The sequence below is a fragment of the Tachyglossus aculeatus genome, chromosome 5 (assembly GCF_015852505.1).
Source record: "Tachyglossus aculeatus isolate mTacAcu1 chromosome 5, mTacAcu1.pri, whole genome shotgun sequence".
In the NCBI taxonomy this organism is placed as follows: domain Eukaryota; kingdom Metazoa; phylum Chordata; class Mammalia; order Monotremata; family Tachyglossidae; genus Tachyglossus; species Tachyglossus aculeatus.
The window spans coordinates 63,481,739-63,503,243 of NC_052070.1; the positions used below are offsets into that span (position 1 = coordinate 63,481,739).

The following is a 21,505-nucleotide window of genomic DNA, read 5'->3' on the forward strand; positions in this document are numbered from 1 at the left end:
GGCTAAACCCGCGCGGGCAAGTTGGCTACCACCGCGGCTATTGCGGAGAGGACTGAAGCAGCCCGCCCACCGGGATGGAAAGCCACCGGGCATTTATTCAAACCGTGGTATTTAAGCGCTTACTATGTGCCAGCCACGGTACTAAGTGTGGGCTTGGATCCAAGCAGGTCAGATGGGACACAGTCCCTGTCCCACGTGGGGTGCACCACAATAATAATAATAATGGTATTTGTTAAGCGCTTACTATGTACAAAGCACTGTTCTAAGTGCTGGGGAGGTTACAAGGTGATCAGGTTGTCCCACGGGGGGCTCACAGTTTCAACCCCCATTTTACAGACGAGGTAACTGAGGCACAGAAAAGTGAAGTGACTTGCCCAAAGTCACACAGCTGACAGTTGGCAGAGCCGGGATTTGAACCCGCGACCTCTGACTCCAAATAATAATAATAATAATGATGCATTTATTAAGCGCTTACTGTGTGCAAAGCACTGTTCTAAGCGCTGGGGCGGTTACAAGGTGATCAGGTTGTCCACCGGGGGGCTCACAGTCTTAATCCCCATTTTACAGATGAGGGAACTGAGGCCCAGAGAAGTGAAGTGACTTGCCCAAAGTCACACAGCTGACAATTGGCGGAGCCAAAGCCCGTGCTCTTTCCACTGAGGCACAGTCTCAATCCCTGTTTTGGAGATGAGGGAACTGAGGCACAGAGAAGTTCCTTTCATTCATTCAGTCGTATTTCTGAAGTGCTTACTGTGTGCGCAGCACTGTACTGAGCGCTTGGAAAGTACAATCAGCAATAAAGACAGACAATCCCTTCGCACCACGGGCTTACAGTCTAGGGGATGGGCTTACATTCTAGAGAAGTGAAGTGACTTGCTGAGAAGTGAAGTGACTTGCTCAAGGTCACAGAGCAGACAAGTGGCGGAGCTGGGATTAGAGTCCATGATCTTCTGACTCTCATGCCTGTTTTCTATCCACTGAACCCTGCTGCTTCTCTAATCAATCAATCAATCAATTGTATTTATTGAGCGCTTACTATGTGCAGAGCACTGTACTAAGCGCTTGGGAAGTACAAATTGGCAACACATAGAGACAGTCCCTACCCAACAGTGGGCTCACAGTCTAAAAGAGTGGGCTCACAGTCTAAGGATGTTAAGGTCACCCGGGGTGGGACTGGAGCCCACAATCCTTGGTTTAGGAGGCCAGTGGCCTTCACCAAGACCCACCCAGCAGGTATAGAAGAGCCACAGTTTGTACTTAATAAGTGCTTAACAAATACCATAATTGTTATTATTATTAGTTTGTCCCTTCTAGTTTCCCCTTCTAGACTGTGAGCCCACTGTTGGGTAGGGACCGTCTCTATATGTTGCCAACTTGTACTTCCCAAGTGCTTAGTACAGTGCTCTGCACACAGTAAGCGCTCAATAAATACGATTGATTGATTGATTGATTTGGCCACCCTTGATGTATGTCACAAGAAGCAGCATGGCCTAGTGGTTAATGTACAGGCCCGGGAATCAGAAGGACCTGAACTCTAATCCCGTTTCTGCCACTTGTCTGCTGTGTGACCTTGGGCAAGTCATTTCACTTCTCTGGGCCTCAGTTACCGCATCTGAAAAATGGGGAATAAGACTGTGAGTCCTAAATGGGACATGGACTCTATCTAACTGGATTAGTTTAGAACAGTGTCTGGCGCATAGCGAGAACAAAGACAATAAAAAAAATAGTTTCAGCAGTTTATGTTCAATCATATTTATTGAGCGCTTACTGCGTGCTGAGCACTGTACTAAGCGCTTGGGAAGTGCAGGTTGGCAACATATCAATCAGTCGTATTTATTGAGTACTTACTGTGTGCAGAGCACTGTACTAAGCACTTGGGAAGTACAAGTTGGCAACATATAGAGACAGTCCCTACCCAACAGTGGGCTCACAGTCTAGAAGTTTATGTGAAGTTTACATTTTATATATGAAGGTTTGTTGCCACTTTATGATAATCTAATTTGAATCTGGTGGGTTGAAATCAAGAAGGAAGAAAAGGAAAAGAGCAGTTCAGTTGCATCCACTGCATGTCCGCATTGAGAGTACCTGTCAAGGGACAGTCTTGAATAAATCTATTAGCCAACCTTAATTTACCCTGAGGTGGTTAATGCTGTTTTCTCCTATTTTCCTTAATCCTAATAAAAACTAAGCACAGAAGCCCCATGCTTGATCTGTAATTTGTAGTTCGAAGCTTAGCCTGTTGACTTGATGAATCTAAAATCATTGTTCCTAAATATATAATTGATACCTTTGTATAGTTCGGAGTGATCGTTTTTCAGTAAAGGCCAAAAAGTCACGTGGTCATTTATGTCCAAAACTGAAGATGCATTAAACTCTTGAGTAAAAAAACTAAGCTTTATCTGTGAGTTATTTCGTTAAATGCCATACTATAAAGTAGAATCCGGCAACATCAAAGCATCTGATTTCTTATGAAATGTGAATGTTCTTCTCACTGTAGGCTCCTGGATTTGGGTTTGGAATTGCAATATCGGGAGGAAGAGATAACCCTCATTTCCAGAGTGGTGAAACCTCAATAGTCATTTCAGATGTGCTGAAAGGAGGTCCAGCTGAAGGACAGCTGCAGTAAGTATTTCCCTTGCCTTTGTTCCCTCGGCAGCTGTGACAGAGGATAGACTTCATCTGAGGTGGGTGGGACAATGGGTTTGTTCCAATTAATCTTGGGGGGCGGGGGGGGGAGGGGGGTCCATCTGAAGATAAGAAAACTGACATCCCTTAATTGTTGGACGGTCTGCTCCTTTAGAAGAAGTTTGGTGTCCACTGTTGGAATTTGTCCCTGGGGTGGCCTTTTTACCTTGTGGCTGCGTCAAACTTCCTATGGCGTACAGAATTCCCCACGAGTCATCCGAAGAATGGATTTCCTTCAGTGACAATTGTTGCTCTTAGGATTTAGGAGAGACGTCCGGGAAGCGAAGCTGTTGACTGGCCGGACGGTCAGTCCTGGCGTGGTCGCTAGCTCTGAAGAACTGGACTGTACACTCCTTCCAATAATAATAGTAGTAATAATAATGGTATTAAGTGCTGTGTGCCAAGCACTGTTCTAAATTCTGGGGCGGGGATAAAAGGTAAAATCAGGTTGTCCCATGTGGGGCTCACAGTCTTAACCCCCATTTTACAGATGAGGTAACTGAAGCATAGAGAAGTGAAGTGACATGCCCAAAGTCACAGCTGACAGGTGGTGGCGCCGGGTTTAGAACCCACTACCTCTGACTCCCAATCCTGTGCTCTTTCCACTGAACCACGCTGCCTCTAGACTGTAAACCCGTTGGAAGCAGGGATTGTGTCTGTTTAGTGTTGCGTTGTACTTTCCCAAGCCTTTAGTACAGTGCTCTGCACACAGTAAGTGCCCAGTCAGTACGATCGATGGTCTGACTGACCAGGGCCCGTGTCCCCTAGGGAGACAGAGAAGCAGCGTGCCTCAGTGGAAAGAGCCTGGGCTTTGGAGTCAGAGGTCATGGGTTTGAATCCCGGCTGCCCCGCAAGTCTGCTGTGTGACCTTGGGCAAGTCACTTAACTTCTCTGAGCCTCAGTTACCTCACCTGTAAAAATGGGGAGTAAGACTGTGAGTCCCACATGGGACAACTTGATCACATTGTATCCCCCCTAGCGCTTAGAACAGTGCTTTGCACATAGTAAGCGCTTAACAAATGCCATCATTATTATTATTATTGGATGCAGCCGGAACTTGTAGTTTGGATAAGTTCAGGACATCTTCTGGCACTTCCTCAAGCGCTTGACCCGCAGAGCCAGTTCTGCTGTATGAAGTTCCCTTTTTTTAGCATCAGGGAGCATGCTCCTGGGGAGTAGGAGTCGCACGTCACGTCGTTCCTGTTAGCACCCCGACTTTCCTCTCCCTGGTTGCTTCGTTCATCACTTTCCCGCAGTGCTCACGCGTAGTCCCGCTGCCGGTCCAGTAGAACGTGTGCGCCTCGGGGAATCAGGAGCCCCAGAATTCCCGGTCCAGTTCGGCCCGTCCTCCAGCGTTACTCCAAGCGGTGAGGGTGTCCAGTTCCCCGAGGTGGACGGGCTCAGCAGGAATAATAATAATAATAATAATAATAATGGCATTTATTAAGCGCCTACTATGTGCAGAGCGCTGGGGAAGTTACAAGCTGATCAGATTGTCCCACGGGGGGCTCACAGTCTTAATCCCCATTTGACAGATGAGGTACCTGAGGCCCAGAGAAGTTTAAGTGACTGGCCCAAAGTCACACAGCTGACAATTGGCAGAGCCGGGACTTGAACTCATGAGCTCTGACTCCAAAGCCCGGGCTCTTACCACTGAGCCACGCTGCTTCTCCGTAGAGCCAAAGAGGTGGCCAAAGTGGGCTGCGAAGACTGTAGCTGCTGCCGACGCAACTGTCAGGCTTGGCCTAAATGGATAGAGCACCTCCCTGGGAGTCAGAAGGGCCTGGGTTCTAATCCCTTCTCCGCCATGTGTCTGCTGCATGACCTTGGGCGAGTCACTTCACTCCTGGGCCTCGCTTCCCTCATCTGTAAGGTGGGGATTGAGATTGTCAACCCCATGTGGAATGGGGACTGTGTCCAACCTGCTTTGCCTGTGTCTATCCCTGTGTTAGTGCAGTGCCTGGCACATAGTAAGCCCGAAACAATCAATCAATCAATCAATCGTATTTATTGAGTGCTTACTATGTGCAGAGCACTGTACAAATACCACTAGTATTGTTCCTATTGTTATTAAGGAGCCTCAGTCCAGCATCAACACAAGGTTGTGGTCCCCTTGGCTTTAGGCTTGCGAACAAAGGAGACTTTTGTGCGCACTTGGCAATGGACCGGACCCCCACCCATCTACTTGCTCTCTGCAAACGGTGGGGTTGAGAGGGAAGGAGAACAGCCTTGGGCAAGCCACGACCCCTAGAATCAGCTCCTGCACAGCAGGTTCTTGGTCCCAGAGTTTCAGGACTGAGACCTGTTTCGTCGTTCCCGTTAGTTAGTCCATCACTCAGCGCTCCGCAGATAGTAGGCGTTTGTTAGGAACTATTGATTCTGGCGTGTGGTTATTTTTATTTTTGAAGCATGCTTGGGGTAGCGCAGTCAGAACATGCTCCTGTCTAGAGGAAAGAATGGGGAACACTGTTGGTTTTAGCACTCTCCTGTACTCTTCCCCTGGTAACTTATTCATTGCCTGCAGCGTTCACCTCCTGCAATTAGCAACATGTCCCAAGCGTCAAAGAGGGCCATCCTCTTTTAAGTATACTCATTTTGACTCTTTTCACAGGCCAGAAATGGTTTTTCAATAATGATCTTTTGCTCGTCTTCAGGGAAAATGACCGCGTTGCGATGGTTAATGGCGTTTCTATGGATAATGTGGAACATGCTTTTGCGGTCCAACAACTGAGGAAAAGTGGGAAGAATGCAAAAATTGTAAGTGGCCATTACTCATTACTCAGGTCTTGTTGTGCGATGCATATCTGGATGTGTTAAGTTCTCGCTTTTCCTAATATATCTGATTGCTGTGAAACTAAGGCAGGTTTATTTTACTTTTTGACCCTCAGATCAAGAGGTTATTCGAAAAGGGAGGTTCAAGATAAATTGCAAACATAATAGATGACTCCTCGTTCCACCCAGCCGCATTACTGTGAATAACGTCTCTGCCATTAAAAAGCCCCACAGAACTCTTTTGTCTGCAATCTTTGGGGGGCAGCCATTAATATAAATCTAATAATTTATAAAATAAGTAGACATGCAGCCTGATTGGGATGTCCAGTTGGTTTTTGCTGGTAATCTTGGGTAATTGAAAAAACGGACATAGTCCTGTATTTCTAATAAGATCTGTTGGCAACCCCAAGTTTCCAGCAAGCTGTGTTCTGCCACAGTCCACAGAGCAGAAGAAACCCATCCCGCTCTCTTGTTCTCCAGCCAGGGATGGAGGATAATTATAATAATGATAACTGTGGTATTTGTTTAGCGCTTACTATGTGCCAAACACTGTTCCATGCACTGGGGTAGATACAAGGTAATCAGGTGGAACACAGTATCTATCCCACATGGGGATCACAGTCTTAATCCCCATTTTACTTCCCTGAGGTACAGAAAAGTGAAGTAACGTGCCCAAGGTCCCACAACAGACACGTGGTAGAGCCGGAATTAGAACCCATGCCCTCACACTCCCAGGCCCATGCCTTTTCCACTAGACCACGCTGCTTCCCTCTCCACAAAAAGCTTTCGTTGACTTGATCTTCTGTACCTCCCGGTCAGAGGAAGGCTTCTGGTTGGTGGGGTGATACTTTGCTTTTTTCCATTTATTTGTTTTTTTATTCAAATTTGCTCCAGATTTACTTTTTCTGGAGCGTGATGGGTTTCTTCTGCTCTGTGGACTGTGGCGGAACACAGCTGGCTGGAAACTTGGGGTTAGAAATACAGGACTATGTCCGTTTTTCAGTTACCCAAGGTTGTCAGTTGCCTGGTGTGCCTGAGTTGGAGGTTGAGCTGAATAGTTGAGCTTAGTGTATTGTTAGTAATCAGCAGCACTGTGTTACGGGCCGACATTAATGGCCAGTACTTAAAATTGTGCGCTATATGTATGAAAAATACCTAGTCCTAACCAGCTGAACAAAAGCATATGACTAGGCGATTATCACTTTTTTAGTAATGGAAGTCGGAGGAAAAAAGCCTACTATACAGCCACCCATATTTTAAGTCTTTGCTTCAGGGAAATCTTTAAAGGGTAAAGAAAAAAAAGGTATAAATTGTTGTCATTCCATCAGTCAGTGCTTACTTTGTGCAGAGCACTGTACTAAGTCCTGAGGGGAAAAAAACTCCAGTCCTCAAGGGACTCACAGTGTCTTCCACTCTAGACTAAACTCCCCATGATGTGTCTACCAACTCTTTTGTATTGTACTCTCCCAAGTGCTTAGTACGGTGTCTGCGCACAGCACTCATTAAATACCATTAATTGAAGATAGGTATGCTTTTTTTTCTTTTCCCTTTAGAGATTTCCTAGAAGAGAGAGAAAATTTGGATGGATGTATGGTTGGTTTTTCCTCCCATTTGCCCTTAGTAAGAATTCACATTGCAGTGTGGCCTGGTTGAAATATATAGTTCTGCAGATGTGTATACTGACTTAGCAATCCCCAAAGGAATCTCTCCTCTATCAATCAATCAATCATATTTATTGAGTGCTTACTGTGTGCAGAGCACTGTACTAAGCGCTTGGGAAGTACAAGTTGGCAACATAATCCTCTACTATTATCAGGATCCCAGTAGATAGTTTGCTTCATCAGTGTTTGCTAAGGCAGCTACGGATTGCATTCTGAGGACATCAGCCAATTGTCATCCAAGGGACCACACTGTAGTTAGTACTGCTGAATTCTTTAGAAATATTTGAAGTTGAAAGTCGAGAGAATATAGCACTAAAATAGCCTGGGCATATTTCATCCTCCTTGCTGTTTACCAGTCCCGTTTTCCATTCTGCCCTTCTGAGGGTCATAGCATCTCAGACTTGGAAGTGGCGAGAGGTCAAAGCAATCTCTGTCCCATCCCTTTCTTATTCCCATGTGAATTTAAACTAGAAATCACTCCCAGAATTCAGAAACTATCTTTTTTTCCCCCCAGTGGTGCTTGTGAAGTGCTTACTATGTGCCAGGCACCGGCCTGAGCGCTGGGGTAGGTAGAGGCTAATCAGGTCGGATGCAGTCCTTGGCCCACATGGGGCACCATTCTAGAGCCCCATTTTACAGGTAAGGTAACTGAGGCACAGAGAAGTGAAGTGACTTGCCCATAGTCACAGAAGAGACAAGTGGCGGAATTGGGATTAGAACCCAGGTCCTTCTGGCTCCACTGGGCCACGCTGCTTCTCACCACTTAGTCTGCAAACTCGTACCATAACTCTGGTTATCCCTTATTAAGCACCTCAGAGTAAGCCTTTTTTGGTAAAAGAGCACAGGGAAAACAACCCTATCTTAAATAGTTCCATTTTGAGTTGTGGTATTTTAGGCATGAGTGTTTTAGCCGTGCTTGTTTCACACTAATTCAGTAAATTAAATGGAAATTCTCATTCCCTGAATTACGGGGTGCAAAACTCTATTCCCATCTTTCTCCAAGCCTGAACATGTACTCTTTGTGCACATCAGGAACAATTTACAAAATAAAGGGTAATTATGTTAATTCCTGTAATTTTTTCTGACTTATTCTAAGCGACTTGAACTTAGGCAAATGCACTGCATAGATGACTTATTAAACTTGCAAAACAAACAAAACCAATCATCACTAAAAGGTAGTAATTTGCTTCTCTGGGCGCATTACAATTTTATGTTTCAGAAAAAGTGCAGAATATAAAATAAGCAGCAGTGCGTTTAGCTGTGATTCACCTAACTGTAGAACACTTGTTTTTAAGGATTTCTGCTTTGAACTTTCTTTTGTTCTGTGGCGCTTTTATTGGTTTATGGGTATTTAAAAATGTACGCCTTTCTGCTTATGAAATTTTGATGGCCTTACTATGCATGAAGTTTGCTAAATTTATTTTCATTATATCATAACTTGGATGATTCCAATTATGCACACTAGTTGCCAAATTCTAGAAGCCTAAAATTCAGTATGAAATTACACCCTTTCTGAGAGGAAACTACTTTCAGCAGTGAACTGTCATACCTTGTTTATTAGCCCCAGATGATGACTCAGCTTTGGAAAGAAAAAATTTTAGGAAAAATGCATCTTAAGAGAAGTTTAACATTTTCATTTCAAAGCAGCACATGTTGTAACAGGAACAAAGTTTGGCAATCAGAAGTGTGAAGGATCAGGGTATTCACCCCAAGTGACCCCCACTTCATGCCAACAGCCTGCAGCCCTGCTTAATAATCAATTTGAATTTCAAAGCCAAATGGCTAAATTGCTCAGATTTTAGAGAATCTGACTGGCTTTCCTGTTGCTTATGGAGTCAGGGAACTTGTTTCTACTCCTCTGAAATCTGGATTCTAAGTGAGATCAGCTAGAGCAAAAAGCCCCAGTTCTCAACCTTTAAAGAAGGGTCAGAGCGATTCTTAGCCATTTGGACAACGGTGTATACACAGCCTTGGGCCCTTCCTCAGCCCACTGCCCCCAAAAGCATTTTAAAATTCAATAGAGTAAATCATATCACCGTTGTTATAATGTTAACAGTTCAGTTGCCCATGGCCCCGTAGTGTCGAGGCATTATTACACTGTTGTGCTTCATCGCTAAACTTTTCTAGCGACATTTCTGTAACGCTGAGGATTCCCATATTTCAGATGCGAAACTGAGGTTCCCAAAAGCTTATCAGCTCTCAGCTGTGAATCAAACCAGGGTCAGGCCACGATTTCGGACCGTTAATTTTGAAACCCTTTGTCTACTGCGGTGGCCTGGAAGTTAGCCTGACAATTAACCCAGCCCAAACTGGAAAGAGCCTGAAATACACCTGGAAGCCTCTTTTGGGCATGTGCCAGGGGATCCTGGGACTTGAAAGCGTACATTCATTATTTTAGAGACATCACATACTCTCTGCCTGATTCTTTTTCCCTTTGGACCGCGAGCCTTCTCTTTGTCACTCAATAGTTTGAACCCCAAATGTCAGACATTAAAAAACCAAGTTAAATCTAGGCATTAGAGGTAGGGGAAATAGGCAATGTAGAAGTCAGCGTTATTTTTGACCGCCTTGGAGGTGTTGAACAGAGACAGCGATGCCTTATTTTTACATCTGTATCTGCCATTTAAAGCAATCAGTCAGTGGTACTTATTGAACGGTAACTGGATGCAGAGAACACTTAGTGCATGCTCAATGTGTGCAGTGAACCTATCTTGTATTTCTGTTGTACTTGCACGAGCCCAGAAGTGCATTGCCTGTAGCGAGCGTTCCATGAGTACTATTCCTCCTACCGGATGAAGATACTCTTAAATATTCATTTTTCCTTTTTCTGTGTACAGTTTAAAGTCTTGGTTAAAGTTTTAGATTCATTTTAGAAACCTGATGAGGAAGGCATCCTTAATCTAGTAAAGTGATCAAGTATCTTCGTCAACAGTGATATCTGCTGAGTGCTTACTGTGCGCAGAACACGGTAATAAATGCTTGGGAAACTATAATACAACAGAGTTGAGAGGCACATTTTCTGCCTTCATTGTGCTAAAAATCAGCTGAAATTTTCCTTCTGAAGCATTTCATAGACTATCAATCACTAGTATTTACCGAGTGCTTAAGTGTGTGCAGAGTACCGTATTAAGCGCATGGAAGAGTACAGTACAGTAACATTGGTAGACACATTGCCTGCCCACAGCGAGCTTACAGTCTAGGGTGGGAAGACAGACATTGATATAAAAGAGTTACAGATGTGTATGTAAGTGCTGTGGGACTGAGGGTGGGGTGAATATCATGTGTCCAAAAAGAACAGATCCAAGTGTATTGATGACACACAAGGGAGAGGGTGTCAGGGAAAAGGGGGCTTTTCGGAGAAGGCCTCTTGGAGGAGATGTGACCTTATTTAAGGCTTTGAAGTTGGGGAGAGTGGTGGTCTCGCGTGTATGGAGGGGGAGGGAATTCCAGGCTAAGGGGAGGATGTGGGAAAGGGGTCGGGGGCGAGATAGAAGAGTAAGAAATTTGGGATTTAAGGGGCAAAGTGCGTGTGAGCTTTCTAGACTGTGAGCCCGTTGTTGGGTAGGGACCGTCCCTATATGTTGCCAACTTGTACTTCCCAAGCCCTTAGTACAGTGCTCTGCACATAGTAAGCACTCAGTAAATACGATTGAATAAATGAATGAATGGGCTGGACTGCAGTAGGAGATCGGTGAGGTAAGGTAGGAGAGGCAAGCTGATTAAGGAGTTAGATGCCGAATTGGGTAGGCAACCAATGCATGTTCTTGTATGGGGAGACGTGGACTGAACTCTTTTTTTATATAAAAACGGTCTGGATGGACTGGAGTGGGGAGAGACAGGAGGCAGAGAGGTCAGTGAGGAGACCGATGTAGTAATCCAGGCGGGATAGGGTAACTGCTTGGATAAACATAGTAGCAGTTTGCAGTAGCAGCTTGGATTGAGAGGAAAGGCGGATTTTAGCAGTGCAGATAGAACCGACCGGATTTGGTGACAGATTGAATATGTGGGTTGAGCGAGATAGTTGAGTTGAGGATAATGCCAAGATTTCAGGCTTGTGAAACAGGGAGGATGGATAGTGGTACTGTTTACAATGATGGGAAAGTCATGGGGAGGACAGGGTTTAGGAGGGAAAGTTGGGGAGTTGTGTTTGGATGCTCCAAGTTTGAGGCGATGGCAGAGATGTCCTGAAGGCAGGAGAAAATAGGAGACTGCAGAGAAGGAGAGGGCGCAGAGCTGAAGATATAGATTTGAGAAGCATCTACATAGAGATAACTGCTGAAGCCACGGGAGCCGTGGTAAATATTCGGAAGGGACTGTAAGCTTCTCGTGGGCCAGAATGGTATCTTCCAATTCTATTGTACTCTCCCAAATGCTTAGTATAGTGCTTTGCACACAGTAAGCACTCAATCAATACTATTGACTAATGGTAAGAAGCAAACCGAGCTCTCACACGTGAAAAGTCTTCTGTTTGAAGTGTTGTGGAATCAGATCATTTGTTTTCCCTCTAGACTGTAAGATTGTTGTGGGCAAGGAGCGAGTCTACCAACCGTGTAGCATTGTAGTCTCCCAAGTGCTTAGTACAATCCTCAGCACATAGTAAGTGTGCAATAAATACCATCACTTGAATGTTTGAATTTTCTTACGTATCTGCCGCCAGCTCCCTTTCCCCATTTATTCTTCAGTTGTGAGTCTCTGAAGGGCCAGGGACTGTGTCCAATTCTCACCTCTGTTTTTTTTTCCTCAACAGTTAGTTCAGCTCTTGGCACACAGTAAGCTCTTAGTAAATACTGTTCTTACTAGGAAAAAATAATAAAAAAAAATTTTCTTTGAAATTTTATTTTTCTCAACCATTCGATTTGTAGATTTCTTGAATATAAAATCACTGACTATTGGCAGCTTAATTTTGCGATAACGCAGGCACAGAAAATGACGGCTGACTGCCAGAGTGGCCGTAGCAAAATATTTTTTTGTAAACCACTGCTCATAAGCAAAGGGTGCAGTTTAGAAGCATTGAACAGTAAAAGCCGAAATCCCAAAATACTTTCACCTAAAATGACTTTGTTTTTTCTTAGCTTCATTGTGAAGTAGGGGCAGATGACACCCTTTTTTCCTGATGATTTAAGACACAGCTGTACAGACATACTTAATATAGTTTATTCTGTCATTCTAAGTATTGTTGCTGCTTATTACAACTCTGCTGAACTCTTTCAAGAGCTTAGCACGCTTGGTCTACACATAGTTGGTGCTCAGTAGATTTCACTGATTTAAATTTCACTGGTTGATTGTTAGAGTGTCCTTTTCCGCCTTAATTTTCCGTAATATCGACAGCCCCTTTTGGTCTTTGCCCTTTATGCCGCTCATTGGTAATAACAGTTTTTGTCTTATGTGCCTTCATCAAATGCATCACACTTCCCCCCTTCAAAGCCCTATTGAAGGCTCACCTCCTCCAGGAGACCTTCCCAAACTAAGTCCCCCCTTTCCTCATCTCCGCCCCCCGCAACTCGCCCCAACTCACTCCCTTTCCTCTACCCCCCCTCCCCGCCCCACAGCACTTGTGTATATGTGCACATAGCTATAATTCTATTTATTTAAATGCCTGTTTTACTTGTTCTGATGTGTATATATACCTCTAATTCTGTTTTTTTATTGATGCTATTGATGCCTGTTTACTTGCTTTGATGTCTGCCCCCCCCCCCTTTAAACTGTGAGCCCATTGTGGAGCGGGGATTGTCTCTGTTGCTGAATTGTACTTTCCAAGCACTTACTACAGCGCTCTGCACACAGCAAGCGCTCAATAGATGCGATTGAATGAGTGAATGAAATGCAATTCCATGAGAAGGCCCTGACAGAACTACGAAAACCTTTGCATTTGAAACTAAAGAGCAGTGGTTTCTTTGCAGACCATTCGCAGGAAGAAGAAAGTTCAAATAGCGGTAGCCCGCTCAGAGCCTGAACCAGTGTCTGAAAATGAAGAAGACAGTTACGACGACGACGTCCACGATGTAAGAACTGCCCGCGGTGGTACAGTCGGGAGCAGGAGGAGCGAGAAGAGCTGGGCGAGGGATCGGAGCGCTAGTCGAGAGCGGAGTCTGTCTCCTCGGTCCGACAGACGCTCGGTGGCCTCTAGCCAACGTGCGAAACCTACCAAAGTAACACTGGTGAAATCCAGAAAGAATGAAGGTAATACTGTACTGCAAAAAAGTGCGTTTTTTTGTCTCCCTTGATTCTTCCCAATTAGGGACGAAATGTGGATCAGTAGATGAAGTTCGCTGGGTGATGAATGATTACTTGAGAAATTACTGCTAGTTTCTTCTCTAGCATGTACATATTAAGGTCCTTCAGCAAACACTTTAGGTGATCCCACAGGTTTAGGTAAACTGAAGTAGAGAATGAGGACGGACTACCTAATTAACTATCCCAGTTTATGTTTTGTTTTTACTTATTTTGAAAGACTGCAAACACTTTAGGTGATCCCACAGGTTTAGGTAAACTGAAGTAGAGAATGAGGACGGACTCCCTAATTAACTATCCCAGTTTATGTTTTGTTTTTACTTATTTTAAAAGACTGCAAACACTTTAGGTGATCCCACAGGTTTAGGTAAACTGCAGTAGAGAATGAGGATGGACTACCTAATTAACTATCCCAGTTTATGTTTTGTTTTTACTTATTTTAAAAGACTGCAAACACTTTAGGTGATCCCACACGTTTAGGTAAACTGAAGTAGGGAATGAGGAAGGACTACCTAATTAACCATCCCAGTTTATGTTTTGCTTTTACTTATTTTAAAAGGCTGCTAGTACATCTAGGTATTAAATATCCTAGAAGAGATGAATTTCGATTTTAACAGTTTAATCAAAATTTGAAATGTAGAAGTCACAGAATTAGCCTTTGGACTAATCCTTAATTCCTTGAGAACCTTGTATTGCTGAGACTAGGACAGAAATCATGGAGATTTAAATTAGTGGCTTTTAAGACTAGTTCCAAAAGTCCAAATATCAAGTTACAGCATTTCAGATCTGTGGCCCAAAAGCCTTGTGGTGAATGGGAGTTTCTCTCTAACTTTTTTTTTCTTTTCACTATTGAATAATTTACATAGAATAAATGCATTCTTCAAATATTCAAACTTTATCCCTTTAGGATGGGGCCGTGTTCTGAGAAATAGTGCAACTCTGTCCATCCGTCATCAAAGAAAAAACATTTTCCCTCTCTTTGTGCTTGTCCTTGTATTGCAAAAACAAACTTTACATGTTTCTATTTCCAAATTATTAGAAGCCTACAGAATTTTTTTCCAAAATTAATTGACATATTCTGACATATTTGTCAGCATTTGGGGATTAACTGTTTTCTTTCTGCTAGGGATTTTTGCCATTAGCCATAAGGTATATGCTCAGATGTGTCAGTTTCATGATTTTTAAAGGAAGTTCGTTTTATTACTTTATTCCAGAATATGGCCTTCGTTTGGCCAGCCATATATTTGTTAAAGAAATATCCCAAGACAGTTTGGCAGCCAGAGATGGCAACATCCAAGAAGGTGATGTTGTGTTGAAGGTATGGTAATATTTCTAAATTTCCATCAACTGTGAAGTCAGTAGATTGTGGGTTTTTGCCATTTCATTTATATTTAGTCAAATAATGAGATTAAGAGAAATCATTGAACTATCATTTGAGAAAAGTCATATGTCACTCCCATGGTCATTTTATTTTATTACATTCATATTGTGTACCTTAGGTTCCATTGTTTATATGACATTGCCACACAGGGCCTACATTATTTACACAAGGGGCAGGTATTATAGCAAATGGATAGAGCACAGGCCTACAAGTCAAAAGGTCATGGGTTCTAATCCCAGCTCTACCACTTGGCTGCTGCATGACCTTGGGCAAGTCACTTCACTGTGCCTCAGTTACCTCATCTGTAAACTGGGGATTGAGACTGTGAGCCCCACATGGGACAGGAGCTGCGTCCCACCGTATTTGTATCCATCCCAGCGCTTAGTACAGTGCCTGGCATATGGTAAGTGCTTAAGAAATACCGTAATTATCATCATTATTATTATTGTAGCAAAACAGGGGAAAATGGCGTGGGCAGAGTGGAGGCAGGTAAATAGTGGGCAGGAGGTATGCCAGTCCACTGCTTTTATGACAGCGAAGAGGGGAGTGGATGAGGCTTTCTTGACATTGACTACTGCTTCTCAGAGACTTTGTAAAACAACAGTAATGATGTCATTACAATTTAAGGGGATATACCCTATATTATGTTGCCAACTTGTACTTCCCAAGTGCTTAGTACAGTGCTGTGTACACAGTAAGCGCTCAATAAATACGATTGAATGAATTTCATACAGCACTCCCTGCCCCATCCCCACCAAAGCACTTTCACATCAGTTGTCTCACTTTATCCTCTCAACACATCTGTGAGGTAGGAAGAGGCCAATGTAATTTTTCTCATTTTACAGATTAGGAAGCAGAGGCCCAGGCATTAAATAACTTGCCCAAGATTATACAGTACGCTACTGGCGGAGTGGGACTAGAACCCAGACCTCCTGACTCCTAGCTCCCTGCTGCCTAAAATTGGAAATGGCTGCAATTGCCACAGAATAGAGGGATGGCTAAAATCTGGATGACTTTAAGTAGCTTCATAGCTAATTCTGATCCCTACAGGAGAAGGCAGGCTAAGAAGCAGGAGATCTCTCCTGACCTCAGTTTCCCCTGCCATCAGTAAGCGGTTAAATGGAGACAGTGGAGGGTGTATATTTTTTTTCTCTGAAGCGTGGAAAAGGCTGCATGTACGGGTGGGGGTTGTGGGGGAACCCAGGTGAAAAGGATATCGGACTGAATTTTTTTTTTTTTTAACGGTATTAAAGTGCTTACCGTATGTCAAGCACTGATCTCAGAGCTGGGGTAGATACAAGTTTTATCCGGCTGAACCCAGTCCCTGTTCCACATTGGGTTTACAGTTGAGGAAACAGGCACAGAGAAGTTAAGTGACTTGCCAAAGGCCACACAGCAAGCAATTGGTAGAGCCAGGATTAGAACCTAGGTCCTCTGACACCCAGGCTCATGCTCTTATCACTAGACCCCGCTGCTACTTCTCAATTTTTAAATTTTTATTTTTCCAGTATATTTTAAATACCTTCTTTAATATCCTCCCATTCATACTCACACTTCGTGTTTCATTCTCGTTCTTTAAATTAAACCAGGGGTTTGATTGATCTGGTAGCATGACCAGTCATTGCAGGAACAAAAATTAGCAGTCTTAACATAGAATCATTCCCTAGGTTTTGTTCAACTCATATTTGGCCCTAGTGACCGTTTTAAGACTCCAGGGGCATCCCATTTGTTCAGTGTATCTGTCCTGTTTATGCAGTAATCATATCCAACTTTATTGTCATGTCACTTGGAATGGCACTTTGATTATTTAGCTACGCTAAGTGGCTTCTAATTTGTTTTAAGTGTGACTTGGTAATTGAAGATTAATTCACTAATGCATGAAGGAAGGCAGTTTGATCAAGGATTTAAAATTCAGGATGAGCTTATTCTAGTGACAGAAGAGGACATTGTGTTTCTTCTCATTCTCCCACGTGGGCCATATGTTGTTTGTCATTTGTTTCCAACCCACCAGTCTCCGTTCTGTTGCAGATAAATGGCACCGTGACAGAAAATATGTCACTGTCAGATGCAAAGACATTAATAGAAAGATCAAAAGGCAAGTTGAAAATGGTGGTTCAGAGAGATGAGCGAGGTACTCTGTTGAACGTCCCCGATCTCACTGACAGTATTCATTCCGCTAATGCTTCAGAAAGAGATGGTGAGTACTGGCCGCCTTAAAAAGGAAGTAACCCGATTCATTCCCAGTACCAGGCCTGTGTGAATTCTTGGTGGATTTTAATATGTTGTACTTTTTAACAATTTGAGAAGCCTCACCTTTACAGGTTAAAAAACGCACTCCCAAATTAAAAAGCAATAATAATAATAATAATGAGCAGGGTTAGCACCCTGAGCCTTAACTCTTGCCTCGTTGAACTCTCCGAGGTGAGTCGCTTTCCGTGGAAATATTCAGAAGCCCAGTTTCATTACTGTTAGCTCTCATCATCATTTGGTGGCAGCCATTTCATGAGCCCCCCCTCCCCCCCCATCTTTTATTTGACAGACATTTCAGAAATTCAGTCGCTGGCATCTGATCATTCCAACCGATCCCATGACCGGCCTCGCCGCAGCCGATCGCGCTCTCCCGACCAGAGGCCAGAGCCTCCGGACCATGCCAGACATTCTCCCCAGCAGCCCAGCAATGGCAGGTGATGGCACGATTGCGTGTGTTTTTCGAAAACAAATGCTCTAGACTGTAAGCTCATTGTGGGCGAGGAACGTGTCTATTATTATAGCGCACTCTCCCAAGTGCTTGAGCACACAGTAAGCGCTCAGTCAGTGCGATTGAGTGGACGAATGAACGAACGCCCCGACGGGTAGATGTGGTTTGGTGCATGAGACGTTCGGCAGATCGGGCTTTTCTTTTTCTGCGTGGTCAGGCTATACCTTGGGGAAGACTCTCTTGTGACACAGGGGGTTTGTCTACTTTCTGGACAAGCTCTTCGATAAGGAACACTCACACTGCATAGTGCAGGCATAACCGGTGCTTCCAGGATCATAGCCATGTTTCCGTCAGGTAAACGTGCTAATTTCCCAATTGGTTAGCAGCTTCCTATCAGAAGTACATAATAGCAAAAAAATGCATCCTGAAAGAAATGAGTTCAGTACCTTTGTTAGTATGGGTTCGAATAAACTTTCAACGTCAGAAAATTGGTGTGATTGCTATGGGTCAAGATTAGTCAGCCATCTCATATGTCTATTGATTTCAAATAAACGTGAAATCTTTAATTGTGTTTAAGAAGCCTATCTGATAAGCAGACGTTAAAGGCAAATAGAATAGGGTGGACTTGAATCAGCACTGGATGATTAGAGTTATTTACAGTGTGTTCTCATATACTCGCTTTAATATTAAGTACTTTTTTTTAAAAAAAAAAGACGTGTACTTCCTTTCCTTTCATCATTAACACCCAGGGCCACATTCACATTCAGTATTATCAGATGCAAACAAAAACACAAAATCTGTTCAGATTTCTCTGCAAACCTGCAAATAAACTTTATCTCCCCCTTGAAGGGGTGGACATATCATTGAGCCAGTGACACCAGAACAATTCACAGCGTCATCCTCATTCTCATTCTTTTTTACTGAGTGCCTAGTCTGTGCAGAGCACTGTACTGAGAACTTAGGAGAGCACGGTGCAGAAAAAGTAGGTATCGCCAATCCCTACCCACAAGGAGCTTACAGATGAGAGTGGGAGACAGACATTAAAATACATTTGCAAATACATGTGTGCATAGTGCTCTGGAGTTCAAGGAGGGGTAAAAAAGTGATTAAGGGAAATAGACCCAAGTGCATAGACAACGAAGAAGGGAGGGCTTAGTTGGGGGAGAGGATGTGGAAGGGAGGCTTAGTCAGTGAAGGTCTCTTGGAGTAGGGCTTTGAAGGTGCGGAGAGAGGAGGACTGTCCAGAGGGAGGACAAGGGGTCAGTGGTGAGAAAGATGAGCTCCAGGTACCATGAGAAAGTTGGTGTTAGAGGAGCAGAGAACGTGGGTTGGATTGTAAGAGGAGATCAGTGAGATAAGGTAGGGGGAGAGCTGATAGCAAGGCTCTGCTTGATATGGCGATGTATCGCAACCATTGGGAGTTTTTGAGGCAAGTGAGGATGTGGACTGAGTGGTTTAGAATATGATCCACACAAGTGAGTGGAGTGTGGACTGGAGATGGGGGAGGCAGGGAGGTCAGTAAGGAGGCTGGTGTGATAGTCCAGGTGGGATGCCAACTTGTACTTCCCAAGCGCTTAGTACAGTGCTCTGCACACAGTAAGCACTCAATAAATATGATTGATTGAATGAATGAATGAATAAGTGCTCGGATTGGTGTGGTAGCAGTTTTGGTGGAGAGGAAAAGGTGGATCCTAAAGAGGTTGAGAAGGTAGAACCAACAGCAGAATATGTGGGTTGAATGAGGAATGAGGAGAGGATAAAGCCAAGTTTACAGGCTTGAGAGACTGGGAGAATGGTGATGCATATGGTAATGGAAAATCTAGGAAAAGACAGGGTTTGAGTGGGAAGGTCAATCAAAAAGTGATATTTATTGAACACTTACTGTGTGCGGAGCACTCTACTAAGTGCTTGGGAGAGTACTATACTTCAGAGTTGGTAAACACATTTCCCCACCCACATTGAGCTTACAGTTTAGAGGAGAAGGTTTGGAGTTATTTGTTTTTGCAAGTAAGTAGGCCTCCTTTTAAAAGGCAGGGGTGGGTATTTCTTTTAAGCAGATTAGGTAGCTTGAAAGGTTAGCAAGCTGATGGGATGTTTATAAATCTCAGAAGTTTTTTGAAAAAGACACTCTTGTAGCCTGGTCTGTGGTGAAGTAAATGGAGCTCTGAAGCTTAATCTTAGACACTTCCCTTTCCTTTAAGCTACAGGAAAGCCATTTAATTTATAATAATAATAATGGCTTTCATTAAGTGCTTACTGTGTGCAAAGCACTGTTCTAAGCGCTGGGAAGGTTACAAGGTGATCAGGTTGTCCCACAGGGCCTCACAGTTTTAATCTCCATTTCACAGATGAGGTAACCCATCTGTGAAGGGTTACCCAGGGAAGTTAAGTGACTTGCCCAGGGAAGTTAAGTGACTTGCCCAAAGTCACACAGCTGACAATTGGTGGAGATGGGATTAGAACTCATGACCTCTGACTCCAAAGCCCGTGCTCTTTCCACTGTGCCACGCTGCTTCTCTGCTTCTTTATCACAACTGAAATATGCACGTTGAAAATTTTACATGCATACGTGTAAAATTTAAAATTAGGATTATTTGTCTCCTTAGGCATTTGGGAAACCATGAGTGGTCAGGAAGGTTAGGGCATCAAGGACACTCAAGGATTTTTTTTATGGGGATCTTTAGCGAAATAAAGGTGGGCAAACTGTGCTAGCAGAAAGGAGGGTTGAGTAGTGTTGAGGAAATGAGTTTAATTGTGGTTTAATGTTTGTTTTAGAGTTGTGATGTGTTCCCATTCTATACATAAAGGATTTTTAGCATGTTACACACTGTTCCTCATTTCTTAAAGTTTTAGTAAATTACGTATAGACATCTTCTGTCTTATCTCCGAGTGCGTCCTCTCTCTGTCCAATATAAATTCATAAGTAATTAGACTTTCTCTAAGGTTCAGAAGGAGGGCCCAGCAAATCGAGTTGGTTACAGTCTCTGTCCCACGTGGGGCTCCCAATCTCAATCCCCGTTACAGCCCTATCCTCTAGACTGTACTCTCGTTGTGGACAGCGAATGTGCCTGTTATACTCTCCCAAGCGTTCAGTACAGCGCTCTGCACACAGTAAGCGATCAATAGATACCATCGATTGATTGATCACGTTTCGGGTTTGAGGCTGTTGGGTTCACGAGGCGTGGCCATCTCCACTCTAAACCATTCCCCTTTACTCCTTCCTTTGTGTCTCCCCTATCCTCACCCCCTCCTCCCTTCACCACCAAAAAGTGTGCTGAGAACTTCAGCTTGTCAAGAACTGGGTTGTGACTGTAACGCGGAGCAGCAAAAGAGCACAATGAGGGGTGGGTAGGTGAGTAGCAGCTGAAGACAGATAAGGGGAAAAAAAAGGAGAGTTTGCAGGTTGTGCTACGGAGTTATGCAGGTAGCAAACCAATCTGAGTTCCACAAGCCCTTCCGAACTCCTCAAGCTCCGGTGCTTCCTCCTCTTTAGTTTTGCAGCCTAGTCATCCCTGATGGTTCGACCAGCTGCCCCTCCTAAGGGAACACATGGGTCCGTGGGGATTTAATCCCTCCCACCAAGCCCAAAATGCTGGAACAGCGGCACGCCGCCGTTTACCATCATGGTGAAAAACAAAATGGAAAGTATCTGTTATATAGATTTTGGCCACGAACTACTGAAGAGGGGTCACAAGAGGCTTCAAGAGCCACAGTTTGGCCACCCCAGTTTTAGTGGCAAAGCTTCCAATCTACCAGTCGATGGGGCACAATTAGTCCAAATGATGAGGGTGGCTCGGGGGAAAGTGGGAGTGACTGGAAGGGGCTGGCATTGATGAGTATCAGATGGGCCACTGAAAATTAACAAGGAGACTTTTTTTAAAAAAAAAGATTTCCCTTTTTTTCTTCCCCAAGGTTGCTTTGATTCAGTTTCCAAACGTTTGAATTGTTTTTCAGCTCGGTAATCTCCATTTTAAAATTTAAGCCTGGAAATTCAGAATGCAGAGGTGAGATGAACATTTTGAAAGAGAAGACTATTTGAAAATGGGGCAATTAGTAGATCAAAAAATGGTAATATAG

The 21,505-nt window shown here is 43.8% G+C and overlaps 1 protein-coding gene across 7 annotated transcripts in view; it reads left to right on the top strand.

Annotated features, from left to right (window-relative positions):
- The window catches only part of TJP1 (tight junction protein 1), a 135,066-nt gene that overhangs the window by 60,052 nt on the left and 53,509 nt on the right, over positions 1-21,505 (top strand). For all 7 annotated transcript variants that reach the window (XM_038746823.1, XM_038746827.1, XM_038746828.1 and 4 more), the window contains exons 3-8: positions 2,498-2,622; positions 5,340-5,442; positions 13,019-13,298; positions 14,564-14,667; positions 16,759-16,927; positions 17,270-17,414. In XM_038746823.1, the coding sequence (XP_038602751.1) occupies positions 2,498-2,622; positions 5,340-5,442; positions 13,019-13,298; positions 14,564-14,667; positions 16,759-16,927; positions 17,270-17,414 (926 nt within the window). The remainder of the gene's footprint in view (positions 1-2,497; positions 2,623-5,339; positions 5,443-13,018; positions 13,299-14,563; positions 14,668-16,758; positions 16,928-17,269; positions 17,415-21,505) is intronic.